General features: G+C 50.8%; 1 protein-coding gene across 1 annotated transcript in view; it reads right to left on the reverse strand.

The window, feature by feature from the left end:
- HEG1 (heart development protein with EGF like domains 1) overlaps positions 1 to 4,109 on the reverse strand; it is a gene marked incomplete at its 5' end in the record, with an annotated part of 76,509 nt that extends 72,400 nt beyond the window's left edge. Inside the window, one exon of the mRNA XM_082839584.1 lies at positions 3,827 to 4,109. Coding sequence (XP_082695710.1) covers positions 3,827 to 4,109 — 283 coding nt within the window. The remainder of the gene's footprint in view (positions 1 to 3,826) is intronic.
- Positions 4,110 to 22,905: the final 18,796 nt, after the last annotated feature.

Consider the following 22,905-nt stretch of genomic DNA (forward strand, 5'->3'; position numbering starts at 1 on the left):
GGCCAATTCTGAGCACACCGTTTTCAGCCAGCTGGGCAGGGCTGCTGGAAGGCAGAGGGGATCACTGGGAGGGCAGAGGCTCCTTCCCCAGCTGTCCAGGACTAGGGGTGCAGTAACTGGCTAGCTGGGCAGCAAACACCTTTCATTTTCACCCTACCCACACCATTCAGCTCTCCGCCAGGAAACAGCTGTTCAGCATTTGCAAGTATGAAGTTAAAAGGACGTGGCTTTTAAACACACACGGGCCAGGATGAGTCCCTTTCCCCACATCCCTCCTTCTATTTGGGGCACCCTCCATCAAAGCAAGAGGGCTTCTCAGAAATCCCCCCCACTGCCGCCGCCAGCCTCGGCCGGGACATGCCCGGAGGGAAGCTCCCTCTCGTGCCAGGGGGCTGCCTCCTGTTCGGCCCAGACCTTCACTGCACTGTGTAAGGGTTCCCCCTCAGCTAAAGCTAAATGACAAGTTGGCCCACAAAGTTACAGCAACTCAGGGGACAGCTATGTAACAGCCCAGAAGGGGCTGGGCTCACGGCGCTTCCTTTACTCCAGGGAGCTGCATTTTTCTCAGATTATTATTCCTTGGTCTGGCTGCTCAGCTCGTTAGCGTCATTTCCCTTTGGGTGGGAAAGTGCTTTCCTTCTGCACTGATTTTCATTATGACTTAGGCCTCCTCTTCCCCACCCCCGCGCTCATCTGCGGATCTCAGAGCGAAAGCGTGGACTGTGAAGTACGAAAGTCAAAGCGTATCCACTTAAGCAGGCAGAACCATGGCTCACAAGCCCTGAGGTGTTCAAAACAAAAACAAAAACAGCAAGAAAAAGGAAACCTCGAGGACTTGGCATCCTCTCTACCGCCACTGGCTGAAACACCAGCAACAAGTTCAGCTTAACGGCCCGCGGGTGACAGGTGGGTGCAAAAGCTTATCAAAGGCCAAACAAAGGGGGGCAGTGCTGCCATCCAGGGACTTGAGGTCTAAGGCAGGCAAACAACCGACAGACAGAACGCAAGCACGGTTACTCAACAGTGAGAACCTTGAACCCTGCCAGGAGCTTAAGGGGCTAGAAATGGCCCCAGGGAAGAAAAGGACATTCTCTGGTCTCTGCTGTTGACATCATATTTGGAAGCCCAGGCCATGAGGACCAAGCACTGACCACTAGCATCTCCGCAACACAAGGGGCTACAGGCAGTTTCCCCAACGATCAAACGAAGCACCTTATTTGTTAAGACTCAGGGCTCATAACCAGCAGCTTGCTGTTATGCACCTCCCCAAACATTAAAAGATCGGTGCAGAGCCTGGGTGGCCATCTGTCAGGGGTGCCGAGAGGGCAGATAACCACATGGGACGCTGTGTGGACCAGAGGGCTTCCGCAGGCCCCTGCAGTGTTGAGACTTGGCTGCCTCAGGAAATAACTGATTGCACCTTGTGATACATGGTGGCCGATCGAAAAGGGTCCAGAGAAAATCTCAGAGGTTATTAGGAAACATGGACTCACTGAAATCACTGGATGCTTTCTTGTTCATTGTTTCTTTTACCCTCTAAGTGACGTGATGTGGGCCACCACCAGAAAAGCAGCACAGGTCCTGCCTGAATCCTAAGCCATGTTGGTAGCTTCTAGAAGTTTTCAACAGGTAATCAATTTCCTCTTTTCCCATCTCACCTTCCTAACATCCTACCTGAGATCTCGCCTTAGCTCAGGTGAAGTGCAGACACTCCTTGGGTGGTGTCTGTGCACAGTGCGGGGGGGGGGGGGGGGGGTGGTCCCAGGGGAGATCCTCTTAGGTAAGAGAAGTTTTGGACAACCCCAGCTCCTGCCTACCTGCTCTCTGGGACTCTCAAGTGCATTCCCCCAGAGCCTCACGCCCCTGAAACCTCCATTGCTCTCACCTCCCCTAATGAATCTTTGTAACTGGGAAGGTTGCAAAGCCAAGATTAGCAGTTACCTGCCACACCTGTGAGGAAGTGTGGCTCACATATGGCGTTGCGGGGGAGAGGGGTGTCTGTGACCAGCAAGGGAGATCAGCCCCAACTCTTACCTGCTGAGTCCCTAAGCCAACTGCCTCCACTGTCTCTCTCCCTGTGACACCTAGCTGTGATGTGTGGGGATTCTCAGCCACGAGAGAAGGAGGGAGACTCCTGTACCAGCCTCATCCAGCCAGGCCCCCCGCAAGTCAGCATCACTCCCACCCCTCCACTAACAAGATCAGGCCCTACAGCTGAGAAAGCCTGACTTCCAGCCAGAGAAACTGCTTTTAGTTCCTGAGATGGCCTCAATCCCCTGCACTCCACTTCCCATTTAGAAGATGCACAAATTTCTGCACAGTATTCTTTGGTTACTCTTGTAGTGTGAGAAAGCCAGGAAATATTGTCTTTTATGTTTTTGATTCCTTCCTGTGGAACTTAAAATGATGGATGTTGTAAGTCACCTAGAGTTGCAGTCATGGTGACTGTGTCTCTCGTAGGTCTGGAAGCTTCCTTCCCCTCTCTCTTCCCTTACAGTTCCTCAGTGTCTCAATCTTGTGCCAGTGAGGGAGAAGTTCACGAGGACAAGGCATTTGCAATGACGGGATTACTACTGAATGTGGAATTGAGTTTTTACTGGAGGATCTGACGGTTTTTTCTTAAAGCTTTTTTCTTATTTAATTAGAGGAAGCATCCCTAGGTGCAGCGAAGCAAGCTAATTCCTATCCCAGAAAGTTTGTGTGATACAAGAGGCTTAAATGAAGTATCCATTAGAAAGATGAAATCTTCTCAGCCTTCACCTAAACTCCAAGACAACACCTACTGTGTCAAGCGACCTGGCTTCTCCGGACAACCCGCGAGAACGTATGCCTTGTGTCACTCACAGGAAGGCAGTGGCTTACGCCACCGCATTGCTGGCTTTGTTCAAAGCACTTTCCACTTATTTTTACTTTCATTTTGTCACATCATCACCAGGAGGCTGGGAAGAGCCGGGATCATTACTTCCATTTCACAGATGGACAGACTGAGATCAAAAGAGGTGACATCCCCAAGGTCACAATGGTATTACGGCTGGAATTCCACTCAGTCCTTAGCATTTCTTACAGACCCAAAGAAGGAACTGAATAAAAACGTCCGGAGGAGAGAGGGCAGGTCCCTCTGAGTCGACAGGCGGGGGCTGTGCATGGAGCCCCAGCTCACGGGGAAAGGAAAGGGGAGGAAAGGCTCGGGGACAGCCCTGTGGCAGCGTCTGCCTTGCTGGGCTTCACCTTGGAGCCCCATCTCCACACAGTTCCTGGAGTCTCTCTGCTTTAGAGAGAGCCAGCAGAGTGTTTGGTTTCCAACTACATCCTTTGTCCTTTACAAATATCCTCAGGGCTAGAACCCTTTAAAAAAATCAGTTATTTAAATTTGAAAGTCAGGCTCTGTACCAGAAGAGGCCTATTTCTGTATCTATAGGAGAAGAATGGGATTGGGGAATGGACCCGTCGGACGTTATCACCTCCGAAGTGGGAGAGGTGCTTTCTGAAGGTGTGGATTTTTAAAAAATTTATTTCTTTTAAGGTAGGTGTATACGGGGTCCGGGGTACACCATGGGAGATAAGTTTTCTTCCAAGGGGATGGGGGGGAGAACAGGATGGTCACACCCCCAAGTCCAGCCACCCGCGAAAGCGGCTAGGAAACCACTCTCCCAGCTCGCTGCCCTCCCGCCCGGCCCCCCCGCGCTGGGTCCCAGCGCGCCCCGGGAAAGCGGAGCCCCCTCCGGGGTCGAGCGGCGCCTGGGCCTAGGGCGGGGGATGCGGCCCCGGCCGCGCCCACGCCCCCAGCCCGAGGCTCGCGCGGCGCCAGTCCCCGGCTCTCACTCACCCGCGCTCCTGCCTCCGGGGGCCCGGCCCGAGGGTCCCAGCCGCGTCGCGGCGCCCGGCGCAGTGGTCGTCTGGCGGTGGCCGGGGGGCGCGGGCCCGTGGCGCTCCGGGGGCGGCGGCAGCTCGCGCTCGGGGCCGGGCTCGGGCGACCCCGCCGGCCCCGCGCCTCCCAGAGAGGGCGGCTGGCCCCGCGTCCCGGGGGCGGCCGGCGGCGGCAGCAGCAGCAGCAGCAGCAGCAGCGGCGGCAGCAGCAGCAGCAGGAGCGGAGGCGGCGGCGAGGCCATGGTGGCGGCGCCCGCCCGCGCTCACATGCCCGGCGCGCGGGGCGGGCGCGGGGCGGGCGCGGGTGCGAGGGAAGCGAGCGGCGGGTGCTGCCCGGGGCCGGGGAAGTGAGCGAAGTGAGGCTGAGAGCGCGGTCCCCGCCTCAAAAGTTGTGGGGAGCCGCAGGAGGGAGGCCGGGGGCCGGGCGGGCGCGGCGGAGGCGGCCCCGGCGCCGCTACATGCTGATTAGCCCGGGCGGGTCGCGGGGCGGGCGGCTCCTCCTCGGGTTGACATCACCGGCCGAGCGCGGCCGGGCCGGGGGCGGGGAGAGGGCAGGAAGGGGGCGGGGGCCGGGCCCGCTAGCGCCGGCCTGGGACCGCGGGGGGAGGTCCTCGGAGCCGGCAACCTCGGGCACACAGACACACACACAGACACACACACACACACACACACACACGCCGCCCCCTCCCCACCCCCGCCCCCAATTAGTATTGCCCTGCCATGTGCAGAAAATTTAGAAAACCGGAGTCTTCCGAATCTGGAACCAGAATTTCCCAACTCCTTAAATGCACAGCCCATGGGTGAAAAGCAGGTGCTGGGGAACATAATTAGCACCAACTAGATCATACAAAGCGCTTTGCTATGCGAGAGAAGTGGAACCTGGGGCCCTGTTCCCCACCCTTACTAATCTGACACCCCCTGCACCTCTCCCACCACCTCTCCTCCAGTCCCCAGGGTGGGGCTGAGCCGGCGGTGGCCAAGCCTAACACCTTACCCCGCAGCCAACTCGGGAGTCATCCTATGCCCCTCCCCGCGCCCTCTCAAGCCCGGATTCCATCCGCATCCCCATCCCACCACTGCCTTTGGCTCACACCAGAGTTCTGCAGAAATGTCACCGCCAGGACACCCAAACAGGCTGCAGGGAAAAGAAAACTGAGAATTCAGGCAGGGCTAGGGCAAACTCATATCCGGAAAAGGGCTGCAGATCGCAAATTAAACAGAGGATGCACAGAGATCCCTGAATTTTAAATGGACACTTTCGGAGGAGAGATTCAAAGATTTTGTGTAAACAGACTTTCTTGGTAAATAAAGGATAAAATGTCTAAATTTTTAGACTGTGAGCCTCTGCATTTCTAGGTGAAGAAAGAAGGGCTCAAAATGAAAGGACAACTTGCTCAAGGTTCTGAAGCTAGACCCAAAGATTAAGGGATTTATCTGTGAACGACCATGTGGCATCATTAATTCTGGTCCCACAATTATGAATTTGCAATAATCCAGATAATGTCTCAACTGAAATGAATACTGGAGCTCCTTGGGGATCTCGTCAGTTCCACTAGGGACCGCGTCTGACCACCAGATGCTCGGGAAACTATGAGTGTGGACTTCCCTTTCAGGCCTGTCTCCACCCCATTTCTCTGCTCCGCTCAGTTGCTGTCTCTGAGCCCCATGACTTCCCCTTCAGGTTAATGAGCAGATTGTGGTGTCCAGGGCAGCTGCAGATGGACCCAGGCCCACTCTCTGGTGATTCAGTCCAAGTGAGTCACTTGGCAGAAAACATGAAGGATGCTCTCTATGTACAAGCTCACCTTAAATTGTGGAGTGAGGAGTAACGATTTGGTTTTATTTTGTTTTGTTTTTAAAGAGCCACAAAACAAACCCGACTTTCCAGTGCTCTCACACGGAATTTCCAGGTCTTTCCAAGAAAGTACCATATACAATAACACCCCTGTAAGAAACTCGGTTTGCGCTCATGGCCCCAGTTCAACTTCTTGGGATCCTGCTCTCATTTTAACAAGGCAGGACTGCCCCCCAGCTGCCCAAATGCAGCCAGAAAACCCCCAATAAGCCAAGACACTGTGTTCAGAGGTTCTGGTCACTGCTGCTCCCTTCCTTCCTCAGACAACATTTCACATAGCCCAGTTTGCCCTCCTGGGCAACCAGTAATATTTAAGGATTTAATGACCCTTACAGGCTTCTGGTGCGGATTCAGAGATGTCTTTACTACCGAGGCCCAAGGAGCAAACATGCACCTGTCACACGTGCCTCCCCTTTAGGCATAGATTCACCTCTCTGATCTTCCCTCTGCCTCCTAGGAGAAGGACCTATTTCGGGTTAGCTGGGTAGGTGAGGGGAGGGGTGAGGGGAGAAACACAGGAGAACCTGGAAAGATTGATCACAGTGAAGATGGACCCCAGCACATTTTCAGCTCCTCCCAGGCAGAACATGAGAAAACAGCAAGAGAGAGTTAGAGGCAGACAGAACCCTGGAAAGAGTAGTCAGATTGACCTTAGGGCCCTTGCTTCCTGTCCTGACTTTACCACTATTTGTGTGATCTAGGCCTCAGTGTCCTCATCTGTAAAACAAAGATTGTCCTAGATGATTGCTGAGGAATGCTCCAGCTCTGCTGTTTTAGGGTTCAGTAAAGAACCTCCTGACACCGTAGCAAGGAAGAATAAAACAAGTGTCTAAGGAATGTGGAGTGTTTCCTTCCCAGGGATATAAAAATCCAGACAAGATTTTTGGTCATCTCAGATGGCTTAGAAGAGGCCCTGTCAGGAGCCAAGGGGATAAATCAGATGACATTCCCAGGTCCATTCCAGCCCTGGGAGTCTATTGATCTAGAATTAAACAGGTAGGAAGCCAGCTCAGACCAGATTCCTGGATTGAGTGAGTTAGGAGCCAGGTCCCTAGCCTTTCCAGAGGGGCCACTCCAAAGTGGTTGACAGTGGAATCATCAGTGAGCCTCTATGTCCATTACCCAACGCTGTATGTGGTCAGAGCTTTTGCAGGGGCTCTCCTGTCTCTACTTGTATGAGAGGCTCCCCAAACGCAGCAACTTCATGTGGTAGATATTTTATTCTCCCTGTTCACTGAACAGCCTTAGGCACTGATGTTCAGGTCAGGGGGTGGCTTTCTCTCATATAGCCTTTCAGGGCCTCGGCATTGTGGCAGCTCTGCCATTCTCTAATGCACAGCTTCCAAAGTTGTCCTTGGAATTGACATCCCGATCAGCCAGAGGTGAAAAAGAATATGGAGATGTGCGGATGGGAGGTTTTGATGGGCCAGGCTTCACGTACTCTTATCTCTCACTAGAGAGAACATGGTCACATGCCTCACCAAACCGCAAAGGAGTCTGGGAAATATAGTCTAGCCATATAGGCTAGAAGGGGAGAAGAGATTTGGGTAAACAGCTAGCCGTCTCTGCCCTACTGCTCAGCATCAGTTGGACAGGAAAAGGAAAGGGAGGGGAAGGGAGATTCATATCTCTGGCCTCAGTTTCCTCCCTCGTTAAACAAGGGTGTCGAATCAGATGATCTCTTAGGGCCCATCTGTTTTAACATTCTGTGGTTCCAAGAGATGATGAAACGTCCTGATGAAACGTCCTTTACCAAAGTAAACAAGCCTGCAGGCTCCTGCTACAATGTACGCTCGGTCTGGGGTGTCCTCCTCTGCCAGTTGGTCTGGGGGGCGGACCCCGCAGAGAGGGCCTTGGGTTCTCTCCAAGTTCTCTTCCTGAGCTGTTCTCACTCCTTGGCCAAGAAAAGTGATCTCTACTGACCTCAGTCTCCCCAGCTGTACAGTGGGGAGAAAAATCATTACGCTTTGCTGCCTCCCAGGGCTCATCTGAGAATATGATGAAATCACTGTCTGGAAGGCATCAGAAGCGCATCGGACTCAAAGGCTGCACATGATGCTCTTATTGTAACCAGAGCCTTTAATAACGCTGCCTTTGCAACAGGCCCAACGTGTGCCCGTTCCTGGGGACAGTGCCCCTGCAGGGTTTGTGGCCGTGGACACAGTGGTGACTGCATATCAGTAACATCACGGGACTAGGGGCCCTGAGGGCTGAGAAACCAGTCCACAGACTCCCTGACTGAGCTTCAGCTGGAGGTGGGACACTGGGACCGGCCATCACTGCTTCCTCTGGCCTGCTCCTCTGCTATGCGCTCATCACATTTCTACACCCTGGGTCTGTTTACTCATCCTCTCATCTGCTTGTCCCTTCCCACCCCTCATCCACAACCAGCTGCTTTCTGGGAAGTCCTGGGCCCTGTTCTTTGTATCTCCAGAACCCAACATAGCGTCTTCTTTCTTTTATTTAGTCATTCAACAAATATTTACTAAGTGACTACTCCGTGCCTGGCACTGTGCTGGGTGTTGGGTGAGTCTCAGACCTCACAGAGCTTAAAGGTTTGGAGGAGACAGATAGTTATCAAAAAATGTAAATGTAAACTTGTCAGCATAGAAAGTGCCCTGAAGGAGGGAGAGAGGGTTGGGTTTCCCTGTAAACATGAGATTGAGCTACTATCTGAAAGCTCTGTAGGCCATTAACATGTAGGCTGTTAATCAGGCAAAGGTGAGTGGGGAGCATATGTGCAAAGACCCTGAGGCAGGAAGGATTGGGATAAATGGAAAGGACCAAAGAAAGCCAACGTGGCTGGAGCACAAAGAGTATGGAGGGAAGTGAGGCCGGAGACTTTCAGAGTGACCAGATCAGGCAGACCCTAACAGCCCATTTTTAAGATTTTTGCTTTATCTTAAGAATTTAGAGAAGTCATTTCAAGGTTTTAGTGAGGTGGGAATGGAAAGCACCATTCTGGCTATGATAAGGGGAATGATTTAGAAAGAAACAAGCACTGATGCCTGAACTCTTGGAGTCCACATAAGAAATGATAATTCTTGGATGAGGATGATAGAAATCAGTTCAGAGACGAGTATGGACTTGAGACTGTGCAGGTAAGATCCACAAGATAAGCGGACAGATGTGGAGGGTGAGGAAAAGAGGTCAAAGGTTTCCTGAGTTTCTGGCCTTCATAATTGGATGGATGGTGGTACCATTCAAAAGGAAGTGGGAACAGTGAATGAGAATTAGGTCTTTGAGGTCAAGATCGTTAACTTTGTCTTGGACTTGGGATGTCTTTGAGCTGTGCACGTGGCCATGTCAAGTGTGCATTTAGATCTGCAGACTTGGAGCTGAGAGGAGAGGTCCAAGTTTGAGGTCTAGATCTGCCTACCTGGGAATGAGATCATCTAGAGAGGACTGTAGGCAGTGAAGGGAGCCTAAGAATGAGCCCTGAGGACACACCATGAAATGGCTGGGGAGGGGGGACTCTGCCAGAAGGAAGACTGGGCAGGAGCCATGGAGATGGGGGAGGAAGTCCAGGAGAAAGTTGCGTCACTGGAGCAAAGGGAGGGAGATGGTGGTTAACAGCGTGTAACGCGGCCCAAATGTCCAGCAAGGTGAAGACCCGAAAATCCACTGGTTTTAGCCCCACGGAAGTCACCGGTGACCATACTAAGAAAGGTGTCAGTGGGGCAGAAGGGACAATGGAGCGAGCTGGGAAGAATGGGAAGTGAAGAAACCAAGCTGGTCAAGATAACTTCAAGAGAGCTTGGCTTTGAAGAGGAAGAGTGCGTTAGGACAGGAACTACAGGGGAATTAGGAGTAAGGGAGTTTTTCTCGCTTTTAGTGGGAGAATTTGAACATAGAAGGGGTCTACGTGGGAGAGAGAAATATCAAAGGTCTAAGAAAGAGAAAAGATGACTGACAGGAAAGGGCTTCTGAGAAGCAGGAGAAGATGGAATCCATAGCAAAGGTGGAGGGACCGGCCTTGGGAGGAGGGAAAGAGGAGCGGGGAGAGGGGATTTGTATTTCTGCCTGAGGACTTGAATTTTTTTTTTTTTTTGTAAGAAAGCAAATACAAAGCTATTTGTTAAGAGTGGGGGACTGAAGGGGTGGGAACTAAGGATTTGAAATTTGGAGGGACGTGAATATATTCATTTCCTAGGCCTACTGTAAACAAAGTACCTACAAACTTGGTGACTTAAAACAACAGGAGTTTATCCTCTCACAGATCTGGAGGCCAGAAGTCCAAAGTCAAGGTGTCAGCAGGGCCATGTTCCCTCTGAAGGTTTGGAGAGAGCATTCTCCCTTGCCTTTTTCTAAGTCCTGGTGGCTGCCAGCAATCCTCGGTGTTCCTTGGCTTGTAGACATAACACTCCGGTCTCTGCGTCCATTGCCATGTGGCCTTCTTCCTTCCGTGTGTGTCTGTGTCTTCATCTGGCCTTCTTATAAGGACACAGTCATTGGATTTAGAGCCCAGCTTAATTCAGTCTGATCTCATTTTAACTTGATTACATCTACAAAGATCTTTTCAAATACAGTCACATTCACAGGCACCAGAGGTTAGGGGTTGAATGTATCTTTCTGGGGACACACTTCTACCCATCAGAATGAAGAAGTTTAGAAAGCTGTAGAGAGTGAGACCAATGTGCTAGCACACCCACCCTGTTCAGGGCTCCCAGAGATTGGTGGACAGTGTCCAGCAGCTCCAGCTCTTTCCAGTGTGCTCCTCTCTGCTGACCGGCGCCCAGCATCCTTGGCCTGAGCCGGGCACATCGGCTCTCTCCCATTTCAGGATAGATTCCCTCCTACCACGTGCAAAGACTTCTGCCCTCTCTTGACCCCGCCTCTCTTAGCATCTCACTCTCGTCTCTGCATCCCACGCCATCCTTTTCTCTGCCCGATGATACATCAAGAGCCCCTGCAGACAGAAGCTGCTGAGCCAGCCCGGACAGCACCAGGGTTATAACAGAAGAGAGAGGGTGCAGGCCCCCCAGGGAACACTTGCTACCCCTGCACTGTTTTGTTCAGAGTTCCGGGAAGCAGAGCGCCTGGGGATTTTGACAAAAGAACTGAAGGAATAAACCCATCTCCCTATTTCTGACCTCCCGGGAGAAGCTTTACTGTCCCTCTCTGGTATGTCACGAATGGTTTTGTTTTGTCCGGCTGGGCTGCTTGCTGGACCCCAAGCCTAGGGAGCTCTTGCTGCTTCTCCGCCCGCTGGTGCAGGGTTCCAGAGGCCTTTGCTTTGGAGGGCCAAGGTGAGAATGTAAACACAGCAAGGCAAGCCTGCTGCAAACGGGCTGGGACCTCCTTCAGGGAGGAAGACTTGCTCACAGCTTGGCCAAGCTCCCGAGCATCATGTATGGCAACCCTGAGTTCCAACTTCAACAGCTTGGGCTGGGTCCTCAAATGACCTTCCGTTTCTTGTCTGCTCATCTGAGAAGACCATTCCTTTCCAAACAACATTCCTCCGATAAAATCAGTTGCACACTGTAAACATCAGGGAGCCAGGAACATTCGCCGTTGCAACAGGATTCTGATAAAGTGGTCTGATTTTGCAAAACCTTCTAGTGTAAAAAATCCTCCCTAGAGCAGGCAGGGAAATTCCTGGGATGCCAGGACACCAGGCAAAGTGGTCAGGGCCCTAAGGAAGGAGCAGAAAACCCAGAGCGATGTTCCCACTGTGGGCAGAGGCACCTGGGTTTGCAGGCATCATCTCATTCAATCCGTCAACACATACTTGACAAGACTTTCTAAGTGCTGGGCCCTGATCTGGAGTCACTGGGAAGGCAACTGCTAAGCGTCCCTGTCTTTCAAAGAGCAGTGATAACTTGCTGCCCTCACACAGCCCAGGTTAGCAATCAGGGGCCAGTCCGTGGCTTCACCGACTTCCCCCTACTCCCTCTGCCCATCCTCCCTGCCTCACCCTGTGAGGCTGGAGCCCCCGTTTTCTTCTATGTCCCATTGGGCCCTCCATTCTTTTGACCTTTACGTCGCTTTCCGCTTGCAGGGGTCTCCTCCATGGGCTGTTTCTGGGCATCACAATCTCCACTTTTCTTCACGTCTCACTTTGTATCAGAGTGCCTCCCAGCCCGTCCCTTTCTCTGCGTCTCCATCAGACTCTCTTTTCCCGCCTTTCCTCTAATCAGCTCAGCCCCTTTTTTTTCCTTCATCCCTTTTCTGTTTCTTCTCTCCAACAAACTGTTGCACAGAACTAAATACATTAAAAACAAATATTTGTCGAATACACTTTTACATTCTCTGTGTTTTATTCTTCAAACTGGTTGAAGAATATGTGTCCTTCTCCGAGTCATCTGCATTTCTTACGAGAGCATGAGTAACTATTTACAACTTTTTATTAAAGTACGATGTGCACAGACGACAGTGCACGTGTAGCAGCGGTAAGCACCACGCAGAATTCATCGCTACCAGAGCGTGGGTAGAGGCAGCGCTTACGTGGAGAGATGCCACGTCCCCTCCACTCATCCTCCCACACAGTCACACCAGCCTGACTTCTTTCAGCAGAGACTAGTCGTTTCTGATGAACTACAAATCACCCGGTTTTATATCTTCTATCAGTGGAGTGCTGTAGGATGTTCCCTTTTGTGTCTGGCTTTCCTTGCTCGGAATCTGACGGTAGATTCACTCACATCATTACATGTACTTATAAACCCTTCATTCTCCTTGCTTCATAGCACCCGGGGCGGGGCCATCCCACAATTCGTTTTCCCTTCTATTGTTAATAGGCAACTGAGCGGTTTCCATGAGCAGCTGTTACAAATAATGCTGCTATTAACTTCCATGTATGTGTCTTTTGATGGCATCTATTACTTTTAGAATCAGGAAAAGAGAAGAAAACTATTTTCGTTTTAAGAGATGGAGGTGGCCAAGTGGGATGTTTTAGAAAAGGGCTCTGGAGTAGGAAGCAGAACACATGCGCCCTTGTTCTGGCTTCTCTCTTCTCTATTTCTACAACTTTGAGCCAATCAATTAACCTCAGTGAGTCTCAGTTTTCTCATCCGCAAACGATGGACAGTAGTATCTGCCACTGGGAGGCATGGCCACCTCACAGGGAAACTATGACAATCAAGTAAGATGATGGATGTGAGGGAAAGAGTGTCATGGAAAAATAAAATGCATTATTATTTCTCATATTAAAGAAAAAAATAACAGCTGCATTATGAGGCTCTTGATTTACCTGGTTTTAAAATTTGAGAAAACAAATTTGAACCTGGGGCCTTAGACAAAAGATCTCCCCAACCCCTGACCCACTGTGGGCAATAAAACATAAATACATGTCTCAAAGGTAAGAAATAACAAATAAAAGATAATACATGTCTCAAAATGCCCCGTCTCCAAAAGTCTTTGTTTCACATGAGTGACTGGGAACAGGTGGTCTGTGACATCTTTTGTCCCTTCCAAGTGGCCTTGGCTCAGAGCAGATGGGGGCCCCTGGTCTAGACAAACCACAAAAAAGCCTCACTGACCGAGCTGTAGGGACCTGGGGATAGACTCAGGACCCGCAAGAGGAGGGATGTGCCCACAGAGTACACACAGAAGGCCAGGGCTAGCCTTGTCTTCAGATACCAACCGGTGCCCCGTCCCATCCCCTGCACTGTCCCCTCATGAGGAGAGAATCAGACAAACGTGCGGAACAGGAAACAGGGCTGCATGTCTGCTGGCCAGCAGAGCACATCTGAGGGTCTGAGCTCTCTGCCAGCGTGGGGTCATTTGTTGGTGTAGGGCCGCGGGGGCCGTCCACACGCTGGCGTGGATGCAGGCTAGGCACCGCCACCAGCTCCCACCCAGTGCCTCCTCCCCGCCCACCCCAAACAAACCCTGTGCTCGAAGCTCCCGCCCTGCAGCGAGCTCTCACTACACTGGCAGCCCTGTGCTTTGGGTCCAGGCATGCAAACCTACAGGGTCCCTGCCCTCGTCTGGGTGGGGAGGGAAGTGTGACCCAATTGAGAGAGAGGGATCTGGGAAGGAAGCCACTTGTTCAAGAGGGGTTCTGAGCAGGAACTCCTAAGGAGATGGAGGAATGAATGAGAGCCTTGAAAACTAGGCATTAGACTAGTGATTCTCAACCCTGACTGCATATTAGAATTGCCAAGGGAATTTTTACAAACTGTCGGTGCCTGGAACCCGCCTACCTAGTTAGAATCTCTGGTGTGGGGCATCAGTATTTTTTAAAAGCTCCCCAGGTGATCTTATGTACAGCCAGGGTTGAGAACCACTGCCTTAACCTAATTGCAGTGGCAAAACTCACTGTAAGCTTTCAGCAGTAGAGGGACATGATCAAAGCGGCTGCTCAGGAAGCGTTTACTGAGCACCTCTGTATACCAGCAGGCACTGTGCTAGGCTCTGCGTACACAGAGATGTGGAAGATGTATATCGTCCCTGCCCTTGACTAGCCAGCAAATTAGGAGAAGAGACAGAGCCATAAATAAGTATAATATAAAGGAAGTTGTTTTACAGAAGTATGAACCCAGTGCTCTAAGAACACTGAGGATTTGCTAGAGAAAGCTTTCTTAGGGAGGTGACATTAGAATTCTTTCCTGAAGGATGCTTAGGAGTTTACCAAGCAAAGGAAACAGAGGAGAACATTCTAAGTGGAAGAAAACGTGTTATACAGGTGCCGAGTCCTATGAAGACTCCCTGTGTTCAGCGTAACATGGGGAGTGTGGGGAAGAGGGGCTGGAAGGAAGGACAAAGGGAAGCACCAAGGGCCCGATACTACTTGAGCTCTCAGTGTTTGCACACTGAGCTAGAGAGAGCAGATTAGAAAAGAGAGCGAGCGAGGTAGGGAGAGCAGTCAGTAGCCACTGTAGAGATCCCAACACGAAGTGATGAAGACCTGGACCGAGGAACTGACGGTGGGAACGAGGCAGAGAGCAACCCAAGAGATATTGCCCAAAAGGCAACAGAATTTGGGAAGAGAACAGATGTAAGGAAAGAGAAGGGCAAAGGTGGCCTCATAGTAACTGATTTGAGACAGCAAGATAACAGGATAACATGACCTTAGCGAAGATGGGATGCCAGGTAGATTACTTGAACTTCATGTAACTCCAAGGCATCCGTGTGGAGATGTATGCAAAAGGCTAGCTGAAGGGCACAAGTTGGGTTGTAGAGGTAAGGAGGGAAACTATAAGGAGAGAAAGTGGGATGTCCAGGTATAAATGATCTACTTCAGGCATTTATCAGGGGAAGAAAGAAAAATGGGATGGCACCCGGAAGATCAGGCACAAGGTGTGTGCTTGCCAGGACTGATCTGCGTGTGGGCGGAGACAGGAGGAAGAAAGAGGAATCAGGTAGCCGAGCAGCTAGGTCCAGGAGGTGCCTCCAACACAGGAGGAGAGTTTATCTTCAGGAAGGAGAGGCATTCCTTAACGGAGATAGAGATGGAGATAGTGAGGAAACTCACTCCCAGGGGCCTGGATCCAGATCAAACCCTCTAAAGCAGGTGCCAGGAAACTTTTTCCATAAGGGGCCAGACAGTCAATATTTTAGGCTTTGCTACTCAACTCTGCCATAGACTGTCTAAGGCAGCCATAGACAATGCGTGAATGAATGGGCCTGGCTGTGTGCCAATAAGACTTTATTTTCAAAAACAGGCAGTGGTTATAAGGGTTAATTTTATTTTATATGAATTTCACCTCAATTTAAAAAATAGCAGGCTTGGGCTTCCCTGGTGGCGCAGCGGTTGAGAGTCCGCCTGCCGATGCAGGGGACACGGGTTCGTGCCCCGGTCCGGGAAGATCCCACATGTCGCGGAGCGGCTGGGCCCGTGAGCCATGGCCGCTGAGCCTGCGCGTCCGGAGCCTGTGCTCCGCAACGGGAGAGGCCACGGCGGTGAGAGGCCCGCGTACCACAAAAAAAAAAAAAAAAAAAGCAGGCTCTGGGCTTGATTTGGCCCACAAGTCTAGCGTTTGCCAACACCTGCTCTAGAGGTGAAGAAGGAGCCATTGGAGACTTAGGGTTTGGGCTGGCGTCCACAGGATCGTGAACAGTGAATGATGTGAGTTCAAATCCAGTATTACCACTTACTAGCTAATAACTTAACTTTCCTGAGCCTCAGTTTCTTCATCTGTAAAATGGAGGAAATATAACAGTCCCACCTCACTAAGTTGTTCTGAGGATCAAATGAAACAATGAATATGGGTATCTAGCATAACACCTGGCTCAGTGAAGATTTTTTTATTTATAAAGATTGACCATGAATTGCAGGATGCCAGCTGCAGGTGGGACTGGAAGGAAGGAAGGAAGGAGTTGGGGGCTGGGCTGAGAGGTAAGGAGAGGGGCTTTACCACCTAGTGGCAGAGAGAACAAAATATGTATGGCCAGGGCTACAAACAGACCCACAGCTGCAAACACACACACCTGTGCACACACAGGCACACCAAGGGCATGTAGCCCAACTCCACCGTTCTTAGTGGAACGAGGTCCTGCAGTGCTTTGTCTCTGGCTAAGTGTGTGGCCCGTGGACGTGCCGCCCGCAGTTTGGTTTATCAGGCTCCGGCATGGACCAGCACGCCTCGCTAGCACATAGCATACAGAGCTCTGGTCTGGGACCACCGCTGCCCATCACAGAGCCTGGAGCTCGTGGAGACAAGAGGCTTCAGACTCGGGTCAGCTCAAAGCCTTTCCACCTGTGCTTCTCAAACTTTAGAAAGTCACCTGGGGGAGGGGTTACTTTAAAATGTATGTCCTAGTTGTAAAGCAACTATACTCCAATAAAAATTAATAGTAAACAAAGTATGTCCTAGGCCTCACCCAAGAAATTCTGGTTTAGTAAACTGAGAAGGGCCCAGGAAACTGCATTTTAGCAAGCATCCCAGGTCATTTTTTATACCAGTGAGCTGAGAACCATGCTTTCAGAAGTAAGACTTTGTCATCTCTGAACGCAGCTGCGTGATGAAACAATGGGATCCCCAACTTTGTCCCTAGAACTGCAGCCATAGAACAGGGTCCACCCCTATCTATTATACTTCCTCCTACTGCTCCTGAGGAAAAGAGAAACTCAGGTTCGATGTCTTGGGGTACCATGACTAATTCTAAAACAGACGTGAAGATTTTCCAGGGCACTGTATTTACCCAGGAATTTTTTACCATCACCCAGAGATGAGGTGATGCACTGTCCTCAGTCCATAAGAAAATGTGAATAATTACTCTCCTCAGAGCATTTTGGTTGAACCATCCGAGTGCAGTCTATTCCAAGTCCCATTTCCTTTCCTCCTAGCCAGCCAAGAAGTCCGTGCCCATTTCCTGCTTCTTAATCCTAGAATACTCCTAAAAACTGAGCTGCAGGCTACTGGGGGAGCAACTGCTGTCATCTGTTTTCACAGTTTCTGAATAAAAAAACAAAACAAAACACGTGGCTTTGCACACATAGACATTCAATAAATACTTGCTGAGTGACTGAATGAATCCGTGATGAGTTGGACGGGTTGACAGGGCACATAAAAAATACTTAAAGCCGTGAATTGGGATGACTTATAACTGAAGATACACCTCTACTACTGAAGGTCTTTCAATCTGGTTGGGCGGAAGAAGACCAACACAGATCATTAATAAAAGATGAGCAGAACCCAAACTACAGAGTCACTCACTACACACACACACACACACACACACACACACACACACGTACAGTTGATCTAAATAAATGTTGTTTCTTCAAATGAGCACCTTGAGAGGCCTTATGAAATTATTCCAGTGACACTGTCAGTCCTCCAAACGTGTTGTGTTGGCATCTCATCTGTAGAAATTGCTTCAAGAGTCAGTTTGCTTCGTGCTCACACCTCATTTTTGACCCAAAGAGATGACTTAGCTTGGTCAGTCCCCTCATTCCCAGATTTGGTTCCAAAGGATTTTTGATGCTTCCAGAAATCAAATGAACCCTCAAAGGACAAAAACTTGTCATTCATGAGATTATTCAAAGGCTCCGAAGAGAGTATTGAAAATGGAATTCCAAAGCATGATTTAAGGAATGGCAGAATCATTGGATCAAACGTGTAAATTCTCACAAAAGACAGAGCCCTGAAGGGGCAAAACCTACGCAGGGCAGATCAGGAGACTCACTCAACTGCCCTCAGTGAAGAACCCAATCCAGCTGTTCTCATCCTGAGCACAGTGGCACAGACTGGCCAGAACCACCAAACCTGGCTCCTCATCTCCCTGAGCACAGAGCTGGCCCACGTTTCCCAGCCAGCCTCTTAACGGAAAGTGGAAGGAAGTGATATGAGCCCGTTTAGCCCCTGAAACTGCCACAGCATCCTCCCTTTCTTCTCTCACCTGCCAACGGGGGGGTGAGAATTCAGGGGAAGATTCTGAGGGCCTAGAAGATGTTCAACTACAAAACAGAATGACAGTGGTCCCTGAACGACAGTGTGGGGCAGAGCTCCCCTCCCGCTTCTGACTTGTATCAGACTGGAACAGAAGCCAGAAATAAATGTATGAAGGGTCAAGTCACTGAGATTTGAGGGCTGTTTGTTGCAGCAGCAAGCCCACCCGGACCGATACAGACACACAGAGTTACACAGAGCTGCCCGTCTGCCAAGCAGTTCGCTTAAAACTTGACACTGCCGTTGCCAGTGTCTGTCCTTGTGACTTTCAGTTTGGGGTTCATATTTGAGCCTCAGCCTCTTAACACATATGGTCTATGTCACATTGCACAGATCAGCGTTCATCGAGCCCTCTTGCCGGCTGCTGGGGGATGACTGCTAATCCTTTGAAATGCTACTCACCCTCAGGGCTGCCCAAAGTGAATCTGATGTAGACCACATGGCCCATAATTTAAGCCAGTCTTCACATGTGGTAAGTCCAGCTTCTTTTTATAGAGAGGCATCTCTAACAAACACAAACGGTCAGGAAAGTGCACGTGCACACACACACACACACACGTGTGTGTGTGTTTTCAAAGAAACACAATTTTCCCCTTTTTCCTGGTTTTTTCTTTTTTTTTCCTGGAGTAAAACTTGGAAAAAAAGAAACACAATTTAAAAAGGGAGGAAAAAAACAGGCTCTCCATTATTTTAGAGACTCCCATTTAGAGAACCGCTCTGCCTCTTTCAGAAGGAGGCTGTGGCCACCCTCACCTCTATGAATGGTGGTGAGTAGTCAACCACTATCCTCCGTCCACTCACCTAGCCCAGCAGCCTAGGGAACAGGTAAGGGCACCAGCCTTGGTGCTGCGAGACGGGCTGCACGCCAGGAGCACAGCCAACTGCGGACCCCCCGATGCTGGTGGGCCTTTCTTGCCGTCTGCTTCACCCTTTGATTGAATGTGACCTTCCCCTCCAAGAAGAGTACCTTGTCAAGAGTCAGGGGCTTACACCTCTACTTCCATCCTCAAACTAGCAAACTGGCATCCATTTTCCTTTGTGAGCCCCTTCAAAGGAGCCCAGGAACACCTCCCAGATGCAGGGATGCTGAGCAGTGTGTGGCGAGTACAGACGTCTGCATGTCCCTGTCTGCAGAGAAGTGCAAACAGTATGGACTCACACAGACCATGCAACCGCCACTTCTGATCCTCTCCTCCAGGGCATCCACGTAGACACGGAGGGGATAAGACATAGCAAAAAGCGGGTTATCTGCTCTCGAGTAAGCCTTGGTTCAAAAGAACTGGAGAGTGGGATAGGTTTTCTGATGTTTAAGAAAATTCCCCAAGGCTCTGGGAAGGGAATGAAGAAGGCTGAGAGCAGTGGTATAGGGACGTGGCCAAACGGGTCCGATTAGCCAAGGGAGTGGAGAGGGAGGCAGAGCTGACACGGTGGTCAGCAAGCGGCGACTGCCAGCTCCCCGCGCCCTGACTACGCATGCCGCAGAGTCCCTGCTGATGGCTGGAGAAGAGGTCCCACCTTGTCTGCCGCTGACAAGATATAGCGTGGCCTGCTGAAGCAGGAGAACTCCACCCTGCTCTGAAACTTCAGGCTAGCAGATGCCAAGAACCACTGCAGTTCCCACTGATCTTTTTTCTTTCTGTGTTGCCCACATTAAGTGACATGGAATTAGTAGGGGCGGTGGAAGAACACGTATGACACTGCCTCCACCTTGACTTCCTCCAAAAACATGTGAGTCTCACTTTACTAAGTACTCACAGATTCACTTGGAGGCAGGCAGGAATTGTAATTCCTATTTTACAGAGAAGGAAATGAAGGCACAGAGAGGTTAAGAAGCCTACCCAAGGTCACACAGCTAGTAAATGGTGGTGCCAATCCCCAGATCCTAGGTAACAGTTACTTATATGGCCAAAGGAACTCTGCAGATGTGATTAAATAAAGGCTCTTGACACGGGGAGATTATGCTAGATTATCCAGGTGGGCCCATCTAATCACATGGGTCCTTAAAAGCAGAAGAGGGAGGCAGGAGAGTTAGAGAAGATGTGATGACAGAGACAGAGGAGGGAGACAACGGGACTGCGGACTGCTGCCTTTGAAGATGGAAGGGGCAACCACCAAGGAATGCAGGCAGCCTCCAGATGCTGGAAAAAGCGAGGAAAGAGATTCTCCCCTAGACCCTGCAGGAAGAATGCAGCTCTGCTGATGCCTTGATTTCAGCCCCGTGAGACCCATTTCGGACTTCTGACCTCCAGAGCTGTAGGAGAGTACTTCCGTGTTGTTTTAAGCTACTAAGTTTGTGGCAATCTGTTACAGCAGCAATAGGAAAGTAGTACATCAGGACTGCCGTGTTCTAATTGTTTTGCTCCTATCTCCACCCCACTCCTCCCACCAACAACCCACACCCACCAGGCACTGGGACGGCTGGTACTCAGCATACAGGGAGTGAGGGGGGCGGGCCTCTGGGAACCTCCAATGACCAGTCCCTGCCCCTGCAAAGTTCAGGGCTGGTTCCTCTTCCCCTCCTCCCACGTGCTCTGACCTCAAGAGGGACGCCCCCCACTGGCCCCCTCTCCCCTCCCCAGTAAGGAGAGCAGGAACGGCAACACAATGTCAGCGAAAGAGCAGATCAAAGCTGGATCGTTTCTGAGCCTGGATCACGCTCACTGAATTCTTACAAGGGTCTTCTGGTAAAGCCCTAGAAAAGGCTGAGGATGGATTTTTGTGATCATTCCTCAGCTTTACCTCCTCATTCCCGTAGCACACACAGAGAGGTAGCAAACCCCTTCCAGACCTGACCCTTGCCTGCCTTTCCAGTACTTCCCCTGCCTTGCACTGCCCCACCCGGACACTCTTGAAACTCTCAATTACCCTTCAGCCCCCAGACACCTTTGATCGCGCTGATCTCTCTATTGAGAATGTCCTGCCCCTCCTCTCTGCCCATGAAGTGCTTGAATGAGGTCAGATATGTCCTCCTCCAGGGAGCCCTCCCTGACTACTGTCAGAATGGCTTAGAGCTCCTCTGTCCACCCACAGACCCTGTGTCTGCCTCTGTCAGTATTCTCACTGCTACTGGGGTTCCTTTAGCTCTCCTCACTTTCCTCCTCCATGGAGAGGATGGAGCTACCACCCAAGCTCCCTCCTGCGTTACCAGAGGCAGAGGGAACACCTCTGCCCCCACCACCAGTCTATCAGTCAGTATTAGCTCCTCCCCATGGGAGGGGGGAGGTCAGTCTGATTGGTCAGGTCTGGGGCCACAGTTCATTGGCAGGAAGAGCCTGGAGCTGAAAGGTGATCACTTTATGATCTCTGCCCACGTGTTGCTGGGTGATGAGCCCAGCTGGTCGTTCTGTCTCTTGATTCCGGCTCCTCAACCAAGGAACTGAGAGAAGTGGATTCTTAGATTCAAGAGGAAGAAAGTTAGACATGACAAGCTTTGATTCCACCTTCTGACCTCAGCTGCATTCTCTGCTACCACCCTTATACCCTTGTCCAGGTATCAGTACGTAAACTGGCACAGTGTTTCCCATCCTTAAACATACTTCCTCCATCAGAAAACTGGACGGAAGGTAGGACGATGAAATCCTGAACCTCAGACTTCCACACTGACTTATAATCATTTGTGCAGGATGCACCCTATTGTGTAGGTCAGAGGACTTGTTAGCATGACTCCCAGAGACATCTGAGAAAATGGCCCCTGTTCTGGTTCCTAGTCCTGAGTTCAAGAATGCTCTAGAACTGGGCAGCACTCACCTTGAAAGTTTGAGGGTGGTGACTGAGGAGTTAGTTCATTTCTGTCTGAATGGCCTGCAACCATATTTTTACATTACAAAGCTCTGAGATTGGTGAGGTGTACTCGGCTCAGGTGAGGTGGTCTGAGGCACGTGTACAATTGCCCCAGCCATGGATGGGTGCGTAGACGGGTAGACCGACGGCTGGTCAGAGGGTGGGTGGATGGCTGAGTGAATGGATGGATCAATGGGTGAGTGGGTAGATGGTTAGATGGCCTGGTGGATAGATGGATCATTAGACGGATAAATTCGTAAACAGTGTGGCCTGAAGGGAGACATTCGTGGTCCCAGAAGATCTAATGTGACCCTCACTCCTTCCGACGTTTTCCCCTACAACTGTGCACTCCTTGGTTAGACCTTTAGTCTAGGTTAGACCTTTGTCTTTTTAAGAAAATGATGCTAGTCTCACTGCCAAATATCCTGACTGTGCTGGCCCTTTTAGCGTTCTTTAGATAACCGAACTCTCTCTGAATGATCCAGTGTCATCTGTCTCACTTCTCTGACAACCTGAACTTACTGCTGACCTCCGGCATACACAGACAGTACACGATACCTCTTATATGCCACCTCAGATTCTCTCTGCCCCACCTGATTCTGGAGCTGAGGCTGGTGCATCTCAGCCACCACCACAGCAACCAGTTCTGCCGGACTCCAGTCAATTTAACGCACACAAACCCAACAGTGCCTCATGTCCAGAGTAGCTGCTTGCAGCAGAACTCGCTAGGTACTCACACAAGTTCAAATCACAAGTGTGGGGTGGCGGGGGCGGGGCGCGTGTTAATGCCCCTCAAGGCTAGCCTTTGACTATGGGAAACAGGAACCAGTGGATGAATTCTCATCCCTTCCTCCCTCTGCAAAGGGGTCATGAGACACGGGTATTCCTATCATCTCTCAGAAGGGTCCTCTGAGACCAAGTGTTCCGTTGCACATGATACTAAAGGGTCACTAACCCAATGTCATGCCTCCTCACCTGTTCCACTCTTTTCTCTCACTCCTTCCCTGAAGGTACCCCCCAGTAAAGCAATAGCACATAAACTTCTGCTTTCTGGGAGCCCAGGCTAAG

Source organism: Leucopleurus acutus (genome assembly GCF_964270905.1).
Source record: "Leucopleurus acutus genome assembly, chromosome: 5".
NCBI classification, from domain to species: domain Eukaryota; kingdom Metazoa; phylum Chordata; class Mammalia; order Artiodactyla; family Delphinidae; genus Leucopleurus; species Leucopleurus acutus.